The 22,792-nt window shown below is 35.5% G+C and overlaps 1 protein-coding gene across 1 annotated transcript in view; it reads right to left on the minus strand.

The window, feature by feature from the left end:
* Sod1 (Superoxide dismutase 1) overlaps nt 1-22,792 on the minus strand; it is a 46,003-nt gene that overhangs the window by 6,113 nt on the left and 17,098 nt on the right. The window contains exons 3-4 of the mRNA XM_090404190.1: nt 10,325-10,394; nt 4,122-4,239 (exon numbers count right to left, since the gene is read on the minus strand). Of these exons, the coding sequence (XP_090260316.1) occupies nt 4,122-4,239; nt 10,325-10,394 (188 nt within the window). The remainder of the gene's footprint in view (nt 1-4,121; nt 4,240-10,324; nt 10,395-22,792) is intronic.

The following is a 22,792-nucleotide window of genomic DNA, read 5'->3' on the forward strand; positions in this document are numbered from 1 at the left end:
TCGTACATACTATAAGGTGACAAATGCCTTGGACAAAGGTGATGCGTATACAGTGGTATAACTAGATTTTGCAAAAGCTTTTGATACACTGCTATATGACAAGCTGTTACTTCTAAATTGAAAACAGATGGGATTGGATAACAATCTTCTGAGTTGGATCAGTGACTGGCTGTCAAATATATATATATATATATATATATATATCAGGAAGTTGTATGTGGGGTGCAGTATCCCAAAAGAGAAAGGTCACTAGTGGTGTGCCACAGAGATCAGTTTTGAGGTCATTGTTAGTTAATTTGTATATTAATGATATTGGGATGGGTTTAACTACTGATATGCAGCTGTTTACAGATGATGCAAAATTGGAGAAAGCAATGCAGAGTCAAAAAGATGTTATGGCCTTACAGGAAGACTTTAATACGTTGCATAATGGGTGGGTAAGTAGAACTGTCAGTTCAATGTTACAAAGTATAAGATTTTGAAATTTGGTAAGCAACAATGGGATGCAATGCATACACTTAGTGAGAAAAATTTACAGGATGCAGAGAGAGGTGGTGGTGGTGGACAAGGACCTGAAATTCAGGGGCCACATTGCATGTGTTGTGAAGTCATATTGAACAATGGCAGTGATGCAGAGGATCCTGACACACAGAAATAAAGAGATGCCATTTTATAAGGCCTTGATCAGGCCTCATATAGATAACTGTGCACAGATTTGGTCACAGGGCTTTCATGGTGACAAAGATACGTTAGAAAGGGTCTAGAGAAGATTTACAAAGATGGTCAGTGGTCTTTGGAATGTAGAGTACAAGGACAGATTGAGAGAATGTGAATTGCAAAGCCTCATGAATAGGAGAAGAGGGAGAGGGGGATATGATTGAGACATAAGTTAGGAGTTATCAGGTTGACATGGAAAAGATTTTTCATAGAATGGGAGGGGGGGGGGGGGTAAAACAAGAGGCCATTGCTGAAAACTGTATAAGGAAGGCGTGAGGAGCAGGTTCTTTACATGGAGAGTGTTTGGTGAGTAGTGGAATGATTGCTTGAGTGTTGTGAATGTAAACACATTCAAACAAGTTAAAGCATGGTCGGATGAGCATTGTGTGCAATCGTGTGTACCTCCTACAATGAGCGACTCCATGGAGGTCATATAATATTTATTTGCAATAAGATGCCAAGGTAGTTTAAGAGCACTTTTCATTAACTGCAGAAAGTTCATTATGCATGCATTACTCAAACTGGTAATTAGTTTACGGAATTAACAACGCAAATGAAGTATATTAATTAAAGGTAACTTTAATGAATCACTTCTATATTTCGGCAACGTCACATTGCCATCTTCAGGAACATAAAGATATGGTATGTGCACTCAGGAACTAACACAAAGCAAATGAGGAAGAAAGCAAGAAACTAATATTGTTCCTAAAGTCCTAATGGTGCCCTCTTGTGGGCTAATTTGGTAGTCTTGGCAGTTGGGCTGAAGTTCTCATAATGAAAGTCTCCCAAATTTGGGGCAGTTTCATGCACCCAAATTTGTTGAGGTTAGGAACGTTTTTTAGAGCTGCTGAAGATTCTTTGAATAAATCTTTAGTATTTAAACTTGCTGCGATGAATTATTTTTGTTTTCTTCCAACGAATTTTATGGTGGGTATCTAAGGCATGGTCTGCCAGCCCAGAGCGGCTGTACTGGTGAAACCGGATGTAGTCTTGGTGTTCTGAAATCCTGATATTTGTTGTTCTGCCTGTTTGGCCAAAGTAGGACAATTTGCAGCTGCAAGGGACCTGGTATACACTAGGTAGGTCTAGGGGAAGTGGTTGGTCTTTGGTAGAGCGGATAAGGGATGCCAACTTTTTGTATGGTCTGTAAAAGGAAGTAAGGTCATATTTTTTGAGGATATTGGTTATTTTTTCAGAGGTGCCCTGGATGTAGGGGATGGTGATAGACTTGGTGTAATCTTTATTGTGGAGGGGAGGAGGGGGATTGTGGTTTACAGGTTTTAGTATTTTTTGGATTTTTTTGGGGTTATAGCCATTGGCTAAGAAAGTGTTGAGGATGTGGTTTAGTTCAATAGTCAGGGCCTTGTCATCTGAGCAGATTAATTTTGCCCTGTTATATAGTGTTTTTATCATCCCATATTGTTGTGAGGGGGGGGGGATTGCTGGTGAATGCATCAGCCAGTATGGGTGGGTTTTCTGTAAACAGAGAAAACCAAAGATCCATTAAGCTGGCGGGTGATTAAAATGTCTAGGAAGGGGAGGGTGTTGTTTTCCTCTTTTTCAAAGGTGAACTGGACTCTGGGGTGTTGGTTGTTTAAGTGTGTTAGGAAGGAGTGGAGTGCGTCTGAGCCATGTGGCCAAACAGCAAACACATCATCCACATAACAAAGCCAAATAGTGGGTTTTTGTGGGGCGGAGTTTAAGGCTTTCTCTTCAAATGTCTCCATAAAGAAATTGGCCAAGGGTGGGGAAAGTGGTGAACCCATGGCTGTCCCCTCTATCTGTTTGTAGAACTTTCCTTGCCAAACGAAATAGCCCGAGTTCATTGTGAACTGAAATAGGGCTGAGATATCGGGAGGAAACTTGGCTTGGATGAGCTCAAGGGTTTCTTTGAGTGGGACATTAGTGAATAGGGAGGAGATGTCAAAACTGACCATTATGTCAGTGTGTTGGAGTGTGAGGTTTTCTATACTGGCTTTAAAGTGGGCCGAGTTTTTTTTTTTTTATGTGTGATGGTGTGTTGCCAGTGTAGTGTGCGAGCGTTTTGGCTCAATGTTTGGCTAATTTATATGTGGGGGAATCAATGCCATCCACTATGGGACGCAATGGCACATTTTGTTTATGTATTTTTGGGAGTACATATAATTGGGGGGGGGGGGGGGGAGGTCTAGAATTATAAGGTTTAAGTTTGTTGGTGACTTCCACAGGCCAAGAAGTGACTTTCTTAAGGAGTCTGTGGAGAGTTCTAATCTGAGAGCTGGTAGGATTGTATTCAATGGGGAGGTAAGTAGTACAGTCTAGTACTAAAGCATTTAGCTTACCTTTGTAGTCTTTCTGATTGAGTACCACAGTGGCGCTTCCCTTATCAGCTTTGGTGATTACTATTTTTTTTGTTGTTTTTCAATTCTTGTAGGGCTGCATATTCGTTTTTGGAGGTTTGGCTTTAGTCAGAACACCGACTACATCCAGTCTTACGTCGGTGTTCTGACTAAAGCCAAACCTCCAAAAACCAACTTATCCAAGAACTCCTGATCACTTTCTCATGTGTTTCTGCATCGCCAATCACATCTTTTATATGGATTTATGACCAATGCTCCAAACTGGCCACCACCATTCTTCTGCTTAAATGTTGAGCACATGAATAAAGCCTGTTACTCTAAATGAACAAAACAGACCTTAGACCCATCTCAATACTACATACCAAAAGATACCATAGAAAAAATATGGTATGTTAAACAATGTCCAAATGGTTCCTGATGCCTCATAAGTTGCATATCCCCCCTTTCTATTTCCCAAACATGTTCTTTTCCTATTATGCTTAGAAAATATTATTATTTTTGGCTAACTAGAAAGAAAAGCAACCAAAATTGTAACATTTATGTTGAATGTTCATGTATCTTCATATTACATGCTTTTGTAGACCACACAATTGAAGGACACCATCCCAATGAGAGTTGGTAAACCGAATCCATCATAATGCCAGAACATAACTTTCAAATATACTTCAAAGATGCTGCTATCAATAAATTACTAGCTGATAGTAGAATCTTCAATTTGTTTACTGTACCATCAACTTACCTAACTCAAAGACAACTGCTGAAGTTTATGGTAGTTGAAATGTTTTCTATTATATCTAGTCATATGTACTTATTTTTCTGTAACCTTTATTTTGGTGCAGCATGACCTTAGCTGTTCTTGTGCCAATAAAAAAACCTGTCTATTTACAGCCAAGACCAATCAACATACAACCAAACTTAGCTCTTAGTTTCTCTTTCAGTTAAGTGTCAGAGATGAAACATCATATACTAAAAATAATTAAGTTTTGTGTTTCTAATTTATTAAATGTCAATGTATCACATTTAATTATGAATTATAACACAAAAGAAAACATCCTGGCTACTTACAACCATGGAACGGCCAACAATGGAGAGAGGACCAATAAGGGAAATCATTTTATCTGATATTTTCACACTTGCAATTCCATCATCGCCAGCCTCTACATTTCCCAGATCTCCCACATGTCTGTACAAAAAAAAAGAGAGAAAAATACAGAAAAAAAAAAAAAAAAAGAATAAGTCCTTTGATTCAAAAGCTAAAGTACAATATGATCAGAATCATCTAAGGGGAAAAAAAAAATCTTGGTTGTAGAAATAAATCTTGCAAAAATAAAAGAATAAAATAATCCATTTTCTTCTAAGAAAGTATGTTGGTGATCAAATATATTTTAATTTGTTTATATTCATAATTTATGCATACATTTTTTGAATTCCCCCCCCAGAAGGGGAGGAAAAAAAAGTAGGAAAATGTATCAATTGTAAACAAATGGATTTTACTTCACTGCTTTCTTTATAAACTTCAATATTGAAAATAAGGGGATAAACATCCTTTGTTGTTTTATAGCCAGTAAGCGAAACTAAAGATCGATAACTACGATCTATAAGTTTCATGCCGAAAAACTATCTACGATCTATAAGTTTCATGCCAAAAAACTATCGGCGAAGGCAATTCGAAGTAAAGGTGGAGCAAGCTTCCTCACTATTCTTGATATTTTCTCATAATGTAAAACAGCTCCTAGGAGATGTAAGAATAGTGAGGGAGCTTGCTCAACCTTTACTTCGAATTGCCTTTGCCGATAGTTTTTTCGGCATGAAACTTATAGATCGTAGTTATCGATCTTTAGTTTCGCTTACTGGCTATAAAACAACAAAGGATGTTTATCCCCTTATTTTCTATATTAAGGTGCCAGAAAACTAGCCATTTGGCTTTTTATCTTAACTAAAACTTCAATATTGTTTAACTTTCAATCAAGAGAGCAAAAATTTCATGGTTAATTTAAAAACCCATTGTGATTTTAATCAAATACCTTACTTGCATAAGCAGTTTGCCAATCTTAATTCAGCAAAAGAATTTCAAATTTCCACTTTGTTTTTTCTAGAAAAAAATATATCAGGAAGGAACTACCTGTTGTTACCACTAATGCTTTTTGTTCCCCATGCATGTTTAATATGTGGCATTTCATTACTATACATCAATTCTAGTTGTTAACAAACTTTTTCTAAGCCTTTCTTTGAGAGGTTGAGCTAATCTAATTAAAAATAAACAGAAAACTCACAGAAAGTAACTGGATCTTTAACAGTAATATTTTTTTCATCTAAGCATCAAATGCATCTTCAAAAAAGATTCTTAAAAAGTGCCAACAATAGCCATAAAGTAACAGAATGGCTAAATTCCTAATATTATAAATTCCTAAAATTATATATTTGTTATAAATAACAAATATATAATTTTAGAAAAACTTAGACTGAAAATGTATCATCTCCCATAAAAAGAGAAATTTAATCAGATCTAAGTTTAGACAACGAAGGTTAACAAGTTTCCTTATAAAGATTTTACATAAGAAATTTGCTCTTATGAAGATTTTAGTCTTATTCCAGAGGGACTGTACATATTCAGCAATGTTAGGTTGTTCAGGCTCAAAATACTTTATGTAAAACATATTCTTTATGACAGACAAAGGCAGATCTCCCAGATTGTTCATAATAATTCGAGCAATCACAGAGGAATCTGGTAAACATCTGGTAAAACTAAGTGAAGAAAGATGAAAACTTGACAGGACAAATGCCACAGATGTTGAGTGGCTTTAAAATTTTCACAATATGTTCTGATGCTCCTTTCACATAAAGCAGTGGATATAAGTAATTTTTTTCTTGAGGAAGAGACAGGAATTCTGTAGCTATTGAAAGCTTTGTTAAATGAAGGCTTCATCAACCATCTGTAACTTCTGAAAATTGATTTAATGTAATGCAGTCCTTTATGTAGTAAGTAATCTAGAAAAAAATATGGGTATAATGTATTAATGATTTTTTTTGACTAAGATGATGCAATTCTATATGAATAATAGCTTCCATGACTATTCTTCCAAAAAGTGAAATATAGATTACTGTCTTGGGTTGGCAAAAAAAAAAAAAAAAAAAACAGATTCAAAAGGGCAATTTGGATATGAAACATTCTAAATCAGGAGAAGAACCATTCCAAAGAAAAACAAAATGTCAACATACCTATGCTTGTGGTACAGGAGAAGCTACAGAAATAGTAAAATATTTCAGCTATTTAGGCACTGCACGTATAGTGCATAGCCAACTGAACTGAATAAACTTTTATGGAATAAAATGAAAATTAGCCAAAATACCAAACTAACAGTATACAGTATTGAAACCCATTTTAACTTATGGATCTGACTGAGAAACAAAACAGTTAGCCAAGACTAGAGACCATAGACACAAGTTCTAAGAAAATCTGAACAAATAGCAATTGAAGAATCGTGAAAATTGGAGATATTACAAAGTAACCTGACACTGTCTGCATTCAGGAATGTATGTGCAAAGTTAATTGCAGTGATATGGTCAGACAGAATGGGAAAAGTAAAGGCTAACAAAAAAAAGAGGTGTCTGATGCCAGGAAACACCAAGAAAAAAGAAAGATCCAGATGAATTAATGCAGTAAGAAGTGCTTTAGAAGAATGAAATATAAGAAGTGATGATGGTTTATCTAGTAAACATGATTAACAGCAGTAATCAGCATGAGTATTAATATATAGGCTCTGTAGCAAAATTGCTTTTCTCAAGGAGATCTACATTCAAACACGATTTCTGTTAGTTTTTTTTTTTTTTTTTTTAAAGGCACAAATAAGTTAGCCAATCAAATACAACAGAGCAGAGCAGACTACAGGAACAAGGATGAACCACCCTATTATGTCAAAGTTGGCTGTAGATGCTCAATGCTTTTAGGTCCCTACACAGAAAAGAAATATTACATTTCTTTTCTGTGTAGAAACAAGCTATATTACATTTCAAACAGTATGCCAAAGAGACAATTTGATCAACTGTTATTCTACTGGGCTGACCACTAGTGGAAAAAAAAAAATCTACATCACAGCTATATCCTATTTATAACATGGCCGACACCAAATTCATATTAATACAGAAAGGTCCTGGATTAACAGCTCTAATTATAATTTAAATAAACATGTATGTGGGTAAAACATCAGCTATCCATATTCTTGGTATTTTTTAAATCATTATTGTTAAGATTAAGGGCGGTTTATAAGAATTTCACAGGCCTCTTCAAATTTGTGTTTATACCACGTTTTGGTGTGATGTAATGAACAAATGCCTTTCCAATCAATTCTGTGTAGAGTATTCAGGGCATGATCAGAAAAGGCCAGATTTACCATTAATAAATTTAATGTGTCATTTATGTTCCATTTTTCTGATAAGAATAGAGTGTCCAATTTCACTTATATAAGGCAAATTACAGATAGAATGAGTATAGGGTAGGCCAGTGGAGGAAGTGGAAGAGGAGTTGAATAAGTTCTTTAATTTGGCAGGAGATTTGAAAGGTGGCATTTCAAATTGCAAAGGTGGTATTTGGTTGTATTTCTGTAGAATTCTGTTTATCTGATACCCCTTCAATGTATGGAATGGCTACAGTTTTATTGTAATCTAGTTTATTTTTATTATTAGGTGCAAGTCATGTGAAGAATTTTGCTTATAGCATTTTTCTGTACCCATTTCTTTACAAAGGTATTATTAATAATTTTTAATTCGTGTTTAAATGCTTGCTCATTAGAGCAGATCTTTAAAAGCCGTGTTTTTTTAGTGCTTAATGACACCTAGTTTTTGTTATAGGTGGTGATAAGAGTTTGTGTGTATATATTGGCCAGCATGTGTTGGCTTATGGTAAATAGTGAAGGAAAAAATAAAGGGAAGACGTTTGACAAGTGTATCAAGAAATGGAAGTGTGTTTTGACTTTCAATTCAACTATGCATTTGTGTTGTTTTAGATGGCTGAGGAAAGTGCCTAATGTCTGGTGACCATGGGGCCAGATAATAAAAATATCAGCATACCTAAGCCAGACTTTGGATTTTAAAGTAAAGGAATCCAGAGTCTGCTGCTTAAGTTTCCATATGGAAGTTAGCAACTGGGGGGGGGGGGGGTAGATATCTGATACCCCTTCAATGTATGGAATGGCTACAGTTTTATTGTAATCTAGTTTATTTAGGTGCAAGTCATGTGAAGAATTTTGCCACACAAAATAACCAGAATGTAGCACATGGACAAAGAACACCGTTGTAAAATTCGGTGCAATAGAAATTTTTTTTTCTTAACTTTGCATCGACTTTTACAGAAGTCACAAATATTGTATAAAGAAGGATATTGTAATTTAATACTGATTGTAAATTTTTGTTATGAATTTTGTATATACAGTATATATTAACTCTGTAGTTGTAATAATTTTGTGATTGGTAAAAAAAACCCATGCAAGTATATGCTAAAACTGCATGAATGTTAAGCTGTACAATTCAAGGGTAATAATCCAATGCCTTAGAAAGCGGCCTGGCATTTGATGTGGTTCCAATTTTTAAGAAATAGCTTAGAAGCTTTGTTTGTACAATGTAAAGTGCTTTCAATTGTGTTCGAACTTAACCAAATGCAAGTCTTAAGGACAGTGCAACAAAAGGCAGCAAACATCTAAGGATGTCCCGTGTTTGGTAAATAAGATTGTTTTTGTGTGTTCTGTGGGAAACAGAAGTAATCAACAACTTTGAAGGTCACATCCCCTTTTTCGCAGGAATATTAGGGGTTCTTAGAAATATTAGAAGTATAAGAAAGGATCAGGAAAAACTCCAGGAGAGGCAGAAACGAGGAAAGAAGGCAGTTTCCTCTCGTGGGGTCTCGATCCACCATCGCGGACGTGGGTCTGTTAGAAGTTCGGAGAGAAGCCGGAAGGTATCGAGGAGAAGTCAGAGCAGCATGCCTTACCAGTAAGATAATCTGCCATGTGCATCAGACACCGAAAGCTGACCTAGAAAGCATAGGTGTAATATGCATCAAGCCCCAGGAGCCCTCCACGATGCGACGCCGCTAAAGGAAAGAAGCCGGTACAAGTGTTGAGGCCCACGACGGAAAAGCAGTCAGTGGAACCAGTAAAGAAATAAATGAGCCAGTCAAGATATGTGTCAGAGAAGAACTGCAAGTAAAATTTTGTGTTTGTTTAACATTATGGAAGATAGACTGATAGTCCATGGGACACTTACAAAGTTTAATTGTGACCGTTTGTTCTGGACTAAGAAGCTGAAGATTAATTTGTATAATTTAGATATGAGAAACTTGTTAACTGAAGTATATATTGCATGAACAAATTAGTATTGGAACGAGAACATAGATTTCTGTATGATAGTATTGCTGCATGTTTTAATGCATGTACAATTATTGAGATATAATTCTTAGGTTTTAATTTTTTGAAAGAGCCAATTCATTTAAGAAACTGTATAATTGCATCATAGTTTAATAAATATGTTTGTCATGTTAAAGAATGTGTATTTACTGATCCTTAATCCAATGCACTGTTTCTAAATAAATATGAACCTGTGAGCGAAGGTAAATAAGAGTAACCACGACTGTCCATAAAGCTTAAGATAGATCTAGAGAGGTTCTGCAGGTAATCTTAATTATATTTAATACCCATAAAGGGGAATCTTGGTGGTGCAGTCGTAACATTAAATAAATTTTCCAAGGTTCCCAAGGTATTAGAAATTAGATAACCTGTAGTACTCTAAGGTAAAGAGTAAAAGTGTAATTATAGTATAAAAGGAACATAAAGTAACAACAGAAGATACGTTTACACTGTGATAATGGGTGGGAATTAGTCCTGTAAAAGAAGAATTGCGTTATTAATTGGGACTTTTTTGTGAAAAGGGCAGAGACATGAAAATTGACTAATGCTCATAGAGGGTTGTGTTTTTTATATAGGAGGGAGAATAAGCCTACCAACTCCTTGAGTGTTGAAGCTAGTTTCTTGGCTAGATGATAATTGGGACTATCAATACCTTCAACTATCAGCCAAAGTAGTACGATCTGCTTGTGAATCTTAGGCAAATCATAAATTCTCAGTGAATGAACATAATACAGTATTTTTTTTTTTTTTTTTTAACTGTAGGCCAGGATGTGACCGATTTAAATAATTCTACTGTTTTCTATCCAACTAGTAGGGTTATATTTCACAAGTTTATAGGTGCTGCTATCTGAGACTAATTAATTCACATACCTATTTTTATCTTCTGGGGCACCATGCTCTTTGCCATGTGGATTAAAATGAGCTCCAGCACTAGTACATCCTAAAAATAAATTTAAAAATATATAGCTGATTCAGACTTTTGGTTGGTGCTCCTTCCCCAAAGAAATTGTCTTAATGTTTTACGTCTTTATTTAGCAATTATAAAAATTATGTATGATTCAAAATTAAATTATAAATAAAATTTAAATGACCTTAAGACTTCATCTTAAGATCATTCTGAAGTACTGAATTATTCATATTAACAATTAACTACTCTACCCATCTTATGTCAGTAATTTTACATTTAACATGAACCAATATGCTAAATAACCAAGATCCTGAAATTGAATCAATCAAACAATTCCTTGAATTAACCACTCCTTATGACTCCCCCGCCATAAACAATCAATACCAAAATGATGCACCTTAATCAGCAGGTTCACATGTGGAACACTATCAAAAGCTATGATGATATCTGAATAAATCATATAGTTCCTGCTATAATCTCCCTTGTGATCTCTCCATAAAGTTAAGTTTATCAATATCAACTGACAATTAGTGAAATCATTGGTGTGTGAAAGATGTATGAATATGGTGAATATATAGGTAATGGACAAAAAAAAAAAAAAAAAAATGGAAACAGTGACATGGTTCAATTAATATGGCATTTGTCTGCTGTGGGCATCTAGTACAGCCCATATTATTCAAGGGTGAGACTTTCAATGCTTGGAACTCAATAGGAGGAATTTTACACCAGTCATCCAACAGAAACCAAATCAATTTGCCTTTGTTCTTTGGAGGTGGGAAACATTGCCTGAGAGCTCGCTGCAAAATGTCCTATAAATGTTCTATAGGATTTAAGTCTGGCAATTGGGATGACCATGGCAGACAGGAGACTTCATGTTCTCCAAACCACCGAGTGACCACATTTGCTCAATGAATGAGAGCATTATCCTGTTAAAATGTGTCTGGCTGAGCAGGAGAAAAATGTGTCAACATAGGATGAAGATGATTACTTATGACTGAAAGATAACGTGCAGTATCCACTTTGCTTTCCAATACAAAAAGTGGACCCAAACCATGCCATGAGAATGTGCCCCCAGATCAGTACAGAACCACCAAAACCTTTCACAGTTGGAAACAAGCACTCTGGCTGATAAGCTTCCTTCAGCTGATGCCACACAAATATTCCATTTGCAGCAAAAAGTGGATTCATTGGACCATATCACATCACTCCACTGTTGTATAGTCCACCGCCTCTAAATCTTAGCACCACTGAATACAATGAAGTATGTTGACAGGAGTGATTAAAGGCTTGTGTAAGGCAACACAATAGTGATTTTCAACTCTGTAGTTCTCAGTGCAGAGTTTTTGTTGAAATGGTTTTCTCATGACTGGTGTTGAATTTATTTTTCATACAATTACTCAGCAGCAGCCTGCCTATTTTTCATGATGCAGCACATTAATGCTTGAACATCCCTCTCTTTTAGTAAGCACTTTCATCCATTATTGCATTCACTGATAATGTTCGTTCTGTCGACTTCCATGCTGGCATAACCTTAGACTGTTCCTCGATTAACATGTGCAATTTCAGCTGTTCTAGTCACAGATGTCCCTGCCAGCCTGGCTGAAACAATCACACCCCTTTCAAAGTCAATGAGGTCCTCTCAGATTCTATTCTAACTTGCAATAAACTGCTTCAGGCTTCTGTTTGCCTTTATACACATTCCTAGGGAATGTCAGGAGCACATTTGCATATTCAGCTATATCTGTTTGGTACATTGTAGACTCTGCATTGCAACTACTGATAATGCAATCCAATAGCTCAGTGTTTCGAATTTTTTTTTTTTTTTATTCCTTATACAATAAAAGCATCATTTCCTGCTACAACAATTCTTCCAATCATACACTGCATCTGCAAGTTAAGCACAATGACAAGGCTTCAGTAAAAAAAACTGAAACAGTGGTAGTGTTGCTTCTGGTACAACTACATACTGTAGTAAATAGGAAGCACCAAAACGGAAAAATTTGGAAGGAACCTTTAATGGGTGTTCACAATTAAAGCCTTAATGCAGCATAACCACACTTGAATGAATGCTTTCATTTCTTAAGTCTTAACAAATTGTGGAATGGCATGTCAAGACTTTTTAATTGTGAACACCCATTAAAGGCTACAGACCTATAATCCATTGGTATCAAGAATGGGCTGACTGTTAGATAATCCAGAGACTGCTCTAGAGACCAAACATGGAAATGTTTTTCAGGCTTCCAAGAATCAGGGTGGTGGTGGTGGCAATAAATCCACAGCATGTTGGCTAGATCAGTGCTTCCCAAACTTGTGGATGTAAAGGCCCCTTTAAAAAAATTAAAATATTTCTTGGCCCCCATCGAAAAAAAAATCTTAACACAGACATATTATAATATTTACTGTATTTATATTCAATATAAAACATACACAGCGAATATTGCAAAAATCAAATGAAAATATTACATTTTTAGCATCTTACATACACATTTGACATGGCACACTTAGTCTTAAAACATTTTAAATTTGTTTTCATTAATTAAAGCCCTCCCCCACACAACAAAACTGACGGGGCACAGTTTGGGAAGCACTGGGCTAGATAGACTTGATTATCTAGACAGAACTTACTGATATATTTCATGAACAGCTAGATGTTGTCCTCAGGTAAAACAGTATAAGGTGGGCTAATTCTAAAGAGGTGCACCTAAAGAACTCTTGAAACTTGCAACAGCTGGAATAATAATTGGATACCCATGCCTGCTAAATGGCTCAAATAGCTTTAGAAATAAGCAGTTGTAATCAGTCAAGTCTTTATAAATATCCTATATGAGCATGCATATTTATGAATATCTTGGAATTTTACATTTTTTAATGCAGCTCCCACTGATGAAAAGGTTATTGTGAAAAGTTTTTTTAATTTAAGAAATTTAAATAAACAAATTCTTTAATATTAAAAGAAGTGCTTACCCAGATGTTCAACTGAATAGCATATTATCTCCTAGGTTCAAATCCTGCCATGGGCACAGATGTTTGCAAATGTCTAGGTGAGAAATGAATCTTGTTGCCTGGGGTAGGACCACAGCCCTGTGTTTTAGAGATCTGATCTGGATTACATAAAAAAATTAAACTCGCTTCTCCACAGTAGGCTTACAATGTTTCATAAATGGGAATTGCATTAAAGTAAAATTCCAAGTTATTTGTAAATATGCATACTTCATGAAGGATATTTATAGACTTCACTGATTACAGGTGTTTATTTCTAAAGCTTTTTTAGAGTTATTTAGCAGGCACAAAAGTGCCTGCTAAACTCAAGTTATGTTGGTATAAGGAAAATAGCTGTATAATCAAGACCATCTAAGAGTAAGGAAAGAAAGATTGTTGCTTGAGTTCTATAATCCAATCAATAAAATTGTAGAATAAGACACCTGCCAGATGAATCTGCATTTAATGAAAATTATAGAAACCTAATTTTTGACTTTGTTGGATGGGAAGTATCTGCAGATTCTGTCAAAGTGCAACATTTCTGATAACACCGAAGGCACCTGTTTCACAAGGCATTCATTTCACTTAGAATAAAGTGAAATGAATAAAAAAGAATGTACTTTGTTACATAAAAATATGAAACTTGAATGGAGGATTAGAAGATTATAAAAGCATGCACGTATTCATAACTGAATCAGTGCATATTGAATACATTAAACAGAACCAAAACAAAACAGATTAGCATCTGCTGATACTACAAGCTTTACTCCTGTATACGATGAAAATATTATTATTGCTGGTGTAAGTTTTCAGAAACAAGACACCATACCAACACTAATTCTGATGGTTTTGCGCAATCTCATCAAATGCAGTCATGATGAGTGCAATCTCATCAAAGTGTCAAAATTCTCTGAACTTCAGTTATTTGGGATTAGTTGAAAGAAAAAAAATGAAATAAGGATAGAAACAAGCTTATGTGAAGTAAATTTATTAGACATAAAATTTTTCGCATTTTTAATTTTTTTATTTAATCCAGATCAGATCTCCAAAACATAGGGCTGTGGTCCTACACCAGGCAATAAGATTCATTTCTCACCTAGACATTTGCAAACATCTGTGCCCATGGCAGGACTTGAACTGCAGCTTGTTGGAGAGCAGATAATATGCTATTCACTTGAACATCTGGGCAAGCACTTCTTTTAATATTAAAGAATTTATTTAAATTTCTTAAATTAAAAAGAAAACTTTCTGCAATAAGTATATCAAAAACATCTTCAGTATGTTAAAAATGGAGCATAAAATAAAATGCAATAAAAGAATTTTAAAAGTGCCATTATAGCATAAGTAACACAGATGATCAGTAAATTCCTAATTAAAAAAAATTAAAATCAATAATATAAGATAATCAGAAATTTACATAAGATTGATACATTTCCCATAAAGGGGTTAACGGAAGACCATTAGATCTGTTAAGTTTGGTTGGCATAGAAAGGCTTTATAGCTCTACTCTACTTCTATAATCGCTCTACAAGGACTCTAGTTATGCAAAAGTCTAGTTTTCTTCCAAAGAATTATGCTTAATCGAGATGGCATACTCTGCTAAGGCTAGACTGCTTAAGTTCAAGATATTAGATATAAGATTTATGTTCCTCACAACAGACAGCTGCAGATCTGCCAGACTGCCCATTTTCCTGAAAAGCTAAGTGGAGAAAGCTTGTCTTTAGGTGAGGAAAGGAAGGTAAAAATCTTCCTGACAGGAAGAAAGGATACTGCTGTTAAGTTCTGAATGAAACTGAAACTATATTAATTTATATTTTCTTCAGAACTTAACATGCATCTTACATTTTGGCATATACTGATATATCAGGCAGATAAAAATAAAATTGCTTGTAAATTACCAGAAACGTTAATAATTTAAGAATCCTTTTATTTGTCCAAAGTGTCGTAATGTATTTACTGTGAATAGTCCATTGTTTAAACTTTGCTAAATTTGTATAAATACTTGTCTATTACTGAGAGAAGGCTAATCAGATTAAGTGCCAATAGCCGGGAGCAAAACATGTACGGCAAGTACACATGCGCTGTGGAAGGAGAGAGTGCGACCCCCCCCCCCCACCAAAGAGTATGCTAGGGGAGATTGTGGCGCTAGGTGCTGGGAGATGTAAGGTGACGTGAGCAAAGAGGGAGAAATTTAATGACGTAGTAAGGAAGTGTTGGGCACAAAATTTAAAAAGCGAAGCAGCGCCAGCTCAGAGCTTTTTGGCTTGCTTTTTCTTTAGTCGCCCTCTTCGCTTGTCGATGTTTGTCCCCATTCCTTGAGGGATCATCAGCAGAGATCGTGGAAGAATGCTGAGGAATCCTTGGGAGATCACCAGTTAAGGATTTGCCCAGTGAAGCTGAGTTTCTGATTGCTGCAGAGACAGCTAAGCCTTGCTGAGCCTGATGACCAGTGAACGGCAAGCACGTGTCTTCGTTGCCGGAGATATATCCAGTCCATTCAGTGGGGTAATGCAGACCAAGCAGAACGAAAAGTGGACCTGGAGGTGATGTTACATCATGATGTTCTAATGGTTTCCCAGCAATTGGTAAAGTAGAAACTTTAATCTGTTTAGTGAATGTATAAAGGAAGAAAGACTGTAATTTTTAGTTGGACATTAAGTTTAGAAGGTCGTGATTTTATGCAAGGACTTTAGAGATATAGTTTAAGAGGGCAGTGTAACTCTGAGACATGAATGAATAACCTTTAGTATTGTGAAGTTTAGCTTATGATTTACCTTTGATAGAATGTTTTAACTGTACTGACATTTATACATGCTAAGAGAGATTAAGAAGGGTTAGATAATTATGTTCTCTCTTTGAAATTAATATTGAAGCTAACATGTGCCAAAGTTTTTTCATGATATGTAATCTGACTAGAGTGTAATTAAATTTTTTCTTTAGAATGAATAGTTGACTTGCCTGATTTCATTTTCTATTGCACTGCTCATAAATAATCGAACCACGGCGGGAGGTAATTTATAAGGGAGGCTACGACTGCAAACTAAGTTAGAGATAAATGAGATTTGAACTACTTTATATAGTATAAGAAATTAGAGATAGTGTGCTATGCTAACTTCTGGTTCTTTGATTTTTCATAGTTCAAAAATCTAGGATTCAGGGTGGTGAAGTATGATAGAAATTTTCCCTGAATCCGAAGAAAGAACCAGCACTGGAACAAAGGAATTGCAATTGTCTATTGGGAATCTCTTTGTCCTCAAACCACGTGCAATATTCTTATAGTAGTTAATGGCTCAAAGTAAATGTTAAGACTGCATACATTAAAGAGTTAATGAAAGATAATTAAGTTTTAAAAGAGGTAAACCGTGAGTAGACATATCGGTACATAATAAATAACGGAAAAAACTCACGTAGAAAGATTATTTATTAGTATAATTTTTGCCTGTGTGTCACAGGCATCTTCAGTACATTAAGCTCAAAATTAAACTCAAAATTAGTGTTTAATTTTGAGCTTAATGTGCTCTGAAGATGCCTGTGACACACAGGCGAAAATTATACTAATAAATAATCTTTCTACGTGAGTTTTTTCCGTTATTTATTGTGTACCAAAGATAATTAAGGTTCTAACAGAAAGTGGTGAATTAAGGAATTATTAATGATATAGACACAAAGTAAACATTATAACCAAAGTAAGAAGAAACATAAGGAAGTGAGGACATAACACTGCAATATTAAGAGGTCTTAGAACTTCAGCAATATGTTACTACTCTGGTTTGTCTTACTTTGTTCTTTTATTGCATTTTGTGTTCCGTTGTTGTTGTTGTTGTACTGAAGTTGCCTTTGATACATAGGCAAAAAAATTTTACACCTAATAAATTTACTTCATGTAAATTTCAGTTTTGCATTTTTTTTTTTTTTTTTTTTTTTTACAAAAAAATGCTTTTATGCCATTACTGATTCTGACCAAGTTAGTGAAATAGTATGTAATGAAATGAATGCAATAACCATAGTAAAACAATTTACCAACTTTTTTTGTGTATTGATAACTATTAAAAAATGGCTGATAGCACAATGGTGGAAAATTAAGAAGTACAGTTACTTCCAGTTATAATAAAATGCATGCATATAATATATATTTAGGTATTGCAATGTTCCATTCTTCTTAGAAATCACCATAATGCAGGCTTTTTTGTTTATAAATGTAGTTTTGTGACTCAATTTCATGATGTTATTATTAGCATTCTTTATTCTTGTTATTTATTCAATTTCTTTGTGTCACAAAGAATAAATTCAAATTTAAATATTGTACTACAAGTCAAGAATTAGAACCCCTACTCTCGAGACAATGCAGCACTTTATTTCAAGATAATTCAGGCTTACAATAACGGTGATAGTTGCACCAAGCACTGAAACAGTATCACCTGAAAGACTTTCACAAACATCCATAACAGTGAAATAAATTCGAACCTAGCATGTTGGAAATCATTATCATTATCATTATTTTGACACCTCCAGGGAGTCCAAAGACTCATCGAGGGAGAGTGTGCCGGCAGCATCGAACGATTGGCCCCCTTCCAACTACTAACCGCGCTCAAACTTACTTAACTGAGCCATTAGTAGCAGAGGCTCTACCAATCGACCAAATCACTTGGCTAACTAGGCCTATGTTTTGATAGGTAACAATATAATAGATGGAAGCACAGGATTGGTAAAAGTTATGGCCAACAGATTTGCCAATGGTAAGGAACAGCACACCTGTCATTTAGGTACAATTCAAGTTTTGTGCTTTAGAGAAAGTGCTATAGAAAGATCCTGAGGATAAGCTGGATCAAACAAGTGAACAATGAGGAGATCTATAGGCGAATACAACCAAAAGAAAACCTGATACAGAAAATAATCAAAAGGAAACTACGTCTATTTGGCCATATATGTAGAATGAACGATGAGAGAAAATTAAAAAGTTGCTATTTGGAATGATTGAAGGAAAGAACAAAAGAGGAAGACCAAAACAGAGAATGGGGCAATGACATTGTCAAATGGTGCAGAAACTCTATACACAAACTGAGTCATCTTGCACAAAAGAGAATGCAGTGGAAGAATCTTATCAAGATGGCATCAGACACCTATGAGCGTTGACCCAAGGTTGTTGATTGATTAAGCTAAAGTAATGGTAGGACTAGAAATGATGGAGATTGCAACAAATGACAGATGAGGCATCAGAATGGGAAATAACACTAGTTATACATATAAACACCTTGGTGACAAATAAGAAAATTAAATTCAAAACTATTATTGCTATTATTTATACTGTTACTCCATGTAATCAGACTTGTGGGAGATCACACTATCCATTAACACAGTACTTCTCATATATCCCCTGAAACTTATTCACTGTTTGATGCTTAAAACCACCCACAGCACCATTTCACTCACTCATTCACCACTCTCCAAGCAAAGATCCTAGTCTGCACACCCTTACTAACCACACACTACACAAATTCCAAGGTAACCTCTCATTCTCTTTAGTACTTCACATATATTGAGAAATTTCTTTAGTAATTTATAATTTACTATCATGTCCCTTCTCGTCTGCCTGTCGACTGAACTGCTACTTACACATCTTCAATCAATCCTGATAGGGAGCATTTCAGAGACCTGTCACCAGCTTGGTCACTTGTCTCCAAATCCTCTCCACCACCTTATCTCCAAGAAACCCAGGTGAGCAAATCTGTACACAATTGTCAACACGTGGACAATCAGCCTTAGAAAGAGGGATAATAACCTCCCTATCTTTACTTATGAATGTGTTCAACATCCAAGTAATTCTCTATTTTACCAACTCTTGCAATGTCCTCCAAATTTCCAATCTCTAATCACATCCCCCTCTCCAATTTCTAGCCACAATTTCCTATAATACAATACCATCAATGATAAAGTATGTAATCCTGAAGTGCATTACCTTACATTTTACAACATTGAATGACAACTATTGTCTTTTGCCCACACTGCAAATTTATTTAAATCATCTTGTAAGATATTTACATCACCTTTATCAACTATTCCCCCCCCCCCTCAAATCTTCCACTATATCATTAATGCAAAATTAAATAGTGGCCAAAGTACAAAGAGCCTGGGCATTCCTCTAGCCACCTTCACCTGCCTTGATTCCACCCCATCATATACTACTCTCTGCTGTCTGTCTGTCTGTCAGTCCCCCTCCCCCTACACACACCCAGCTACTAGCATTACATCCATTCCCATTTGCTCCAACTTATACAATAATTATCCATGTGGTATTCTATCAAATACATTTGCAAAGTCCAGCAGTATCATAGTGTAGCATTTTTTTTTATCCAATTCTGCTCTCACCTTATTATAAAATGAATAAATTACTGAGGCAGGAACTCCCTTTTACAAAGCCATGCATGCTCCTATAAAGTATTATATTCCTATCCCCCATTCTTGAATTTTACTTTTAACCAATTTTTCCAGTACTTTAACCACTACACCAGAGATATTAATTGGTCTGAAATTTGATACCTCTGTCTTGGAGCCATCTTTATGTAATGAAACTATCTTTTCATATTGGTACCTTGCAAGAGCAGACAGATTAAACAACTCTGTCAGAAGCACTGCCAGTTCACTTGCACATTCTTGTAGCACATGAGCTGACTTACCGTCCAGGCAAACTGTTATATTCATGTCGATATTTTTCCACATACTGAGTACCTCCAGTTCATCTACCTCAATTCTCATATCAGTAACTGCTAAGTCACCACCTGGATGATATAATCTTGCAAAGTGATCACTTAGTAACTGAACTATTTCTTCTGCTTATTTCACTCTCCTACCATAAGCACTGAATAAAGTTATCTTTCCATAATCATTATTTTTTTTGCTACATAGCAAAAAAACTCTTGGATTTACTTTGGCCTGCTTAGCCAATTTTTCTCTCAAAATCTGATTATGGTTTAGGCCTTCTTTACCATACTTGTTATCCTTCTTGCTTGTACTTTATATTGCTCACGAACATGCTGATTTTTGTTTATATTCCTTCTACAATTTCTTTCTTTCTTTCTTTTTTTTTTTTTGCAGCTCCTGCTTTATATTGCTATTCATTCATTTTATCCCTACTCAGTTTATCCTCCTGACCCTGGGTATGCATAGTCTGATACTGCCTTGCTCAAACAATCCCTGACTGCTTCCCATGCACTAATGACATTCCATGTAGCTTCTTATGCCATGACACTGCTCTAAGTTGCCTCTTAAGTTTGTCATCACCAGCCTTGTAGTTCCACATAAACCTTTTTTGACTGAAAATTTCACATGTCAGCAACCTCCCAGTACAAGATTACACAGTTACTCTCCCTGATTGAAGGTAGATGCCAAAAACTCCTTTACTTCTGATAATCTGGGCATTCATGTACATCCATTCACCAAGGATTTTCATTATAAATTTACATTTCGCATAATCCTAATGAGTAGTACACAATTGGCATTTACAGGAAACTAAAAGCAACTTGGGTCACAGCTTGGTGTATTGTGGAACACTATCTGCACAGCCATTCTCAGCCTCTTGTTTGTTATAAAAAATTATCTTCATATAATTTCTGTCCATATCCTTGGCTAGATATCTTATGTATTTATTTAATGTATTCATTACCAAGAGCTTGTGCATTACGGCTTGTGGTATGAGATCAAGAATGTTTGTTGGAAAATGTTTCATGAGAAAATGCAAGAAATGAGTTGTGTCAGGAGCAGAAGAATGAAGTGACTGATATTAAGGATATAAAGCAGGAATGTGAACATGTTATGGAGAATGTAGAGAAGCAGTGAATGTTAGTGCATGAAATACAAATGCAAGTTTGAAAGAAGTGGATGAAAGTAATAACGTGGATGATGAGATGCCAGTGCAGAAAGAAATTACACACTTACACAGATTCCATCACAGGACAAAACATGAGCTCAAGCAACTATAGAAGCTATTGGCATGTGGTACAACAGGAGAGAGAGAGAGAAAGAGTGAATGGGAAAAGTATAAAAGTGTAAGAGACTGGGAGAAAAGGGAAAGTATTGTGTGGAGATTCAATGATAAGAGATATACTTAATGAGAAAGCACGTTTCCCAGTTGCAAATATAAAGGATGTTAGTGAAGCTGTAAATTTGCAGAAGAAAGAATCTTATCATCCTCTGTTGCATCAGCAACTGCAAAGTTACTGATGAGACAGAGGCCGATGTAATAATTGCAATAAATAAACTAGACATGCTCAACATACTGAAAGATTTCAATGTAAATACAGCAGTGGGACTGGACAGTATGCTGGCCCATGTGCTATGAGAACATGTAAGATAATTGGCAGTGCCTTTGAGGAAGTTGTTTAACTACCATACTGGCCTTGTGTATACACATCAATAATTACATAGATGTGAAGTATCCATTGAAGTAAATGTAGCATTTGGATACTATCGAAATAACATGGATATGATACTTATATTTTTTATCTATTTTATCCGTGTGGCTGTTTGGGTGGTTAATGAAAACAGAATATCCATTAGTCTCAGGTTTGCCAAGATTCCAAAGAAGTAGAAAGAGGGCAAGTTATTCCTATCCACCCATTTCTGGATTTTACCATTAACCAACTTTTCTAGTACTTCACCTTCTGAGATGATCTTACAACAAAGGATCATCTTTGTTGCTGAATAGTCTGTCCACAATGTCTCAAATTTGCAGGAAGTGAGAATGAATGCAGGACACCACTTGAAAGAATTTAAAGGTGGTACCACAGTGCTCTGTTCTTGAGCTGCTACTGTTAATTAATGATATACAAAGAGATCTGAGAGGAACTGTTCAGTTGTTTGCCAATAATGCAAAGTTGGGTAGAGCAATAGTCTGTATAAAGGAGAATGGATATTATTTTAATGTGGCAAAGTGTGAAGTTATGAATTTGAGGGTGAAAAGATTATCAGCTGTATACCACATTGATGGAACTATACTCCAGGAAATTGACAAAGTCAGAGATTTGCAAGTGTTAATGGATGGGAAGTTAAAGTTTAGAGGCCACAAAGCAAAAGTGGCTAAAGCAGCTTATTATTCCTCTTTATTGAGCCTTGATAAGATTGTGAATGAGTTTAAAACAAAGTATGATTAGATACTGCACAAAGGGTCTCCCCTCAATAAGTCTGAGGACTTCATGGGGTAGCCTATAATAATAATAATTATTATTCCAGGTGCATTTCCACATTTCAGATAGCTTTTTTTCTTCTTCTTAAGTACTGATATTCTGTATTCCTCTGAAGTACTGTTCTATCACTACTAATCTCATTTACTAATTTTTCAGGATAATTTTGGTCTGCTTGGTCAAGTGGTGGTTGTACTCACTTTCCAACCAACATGCTGCGGGTTTAAATTCTTCTGGGGCGTGGATGTTTGTGATTATTTTTAAATGGGAGATGAA

Source organism: Typopeltis vanoorti, chromosome 14, assembly GCF_054136105.1.
Source record: "Typopeltis vanoorti isolate ZY-2024b chromosome 14, IOZ_Tvanoo_1.0, whole genome shotgun sequence".
NCBI lineage: Eukaryota > Metazoa > Arthropoda > Arachnida > Uropygi > Thelyphonidae > Typopeltis > Typopeltis vanoorti.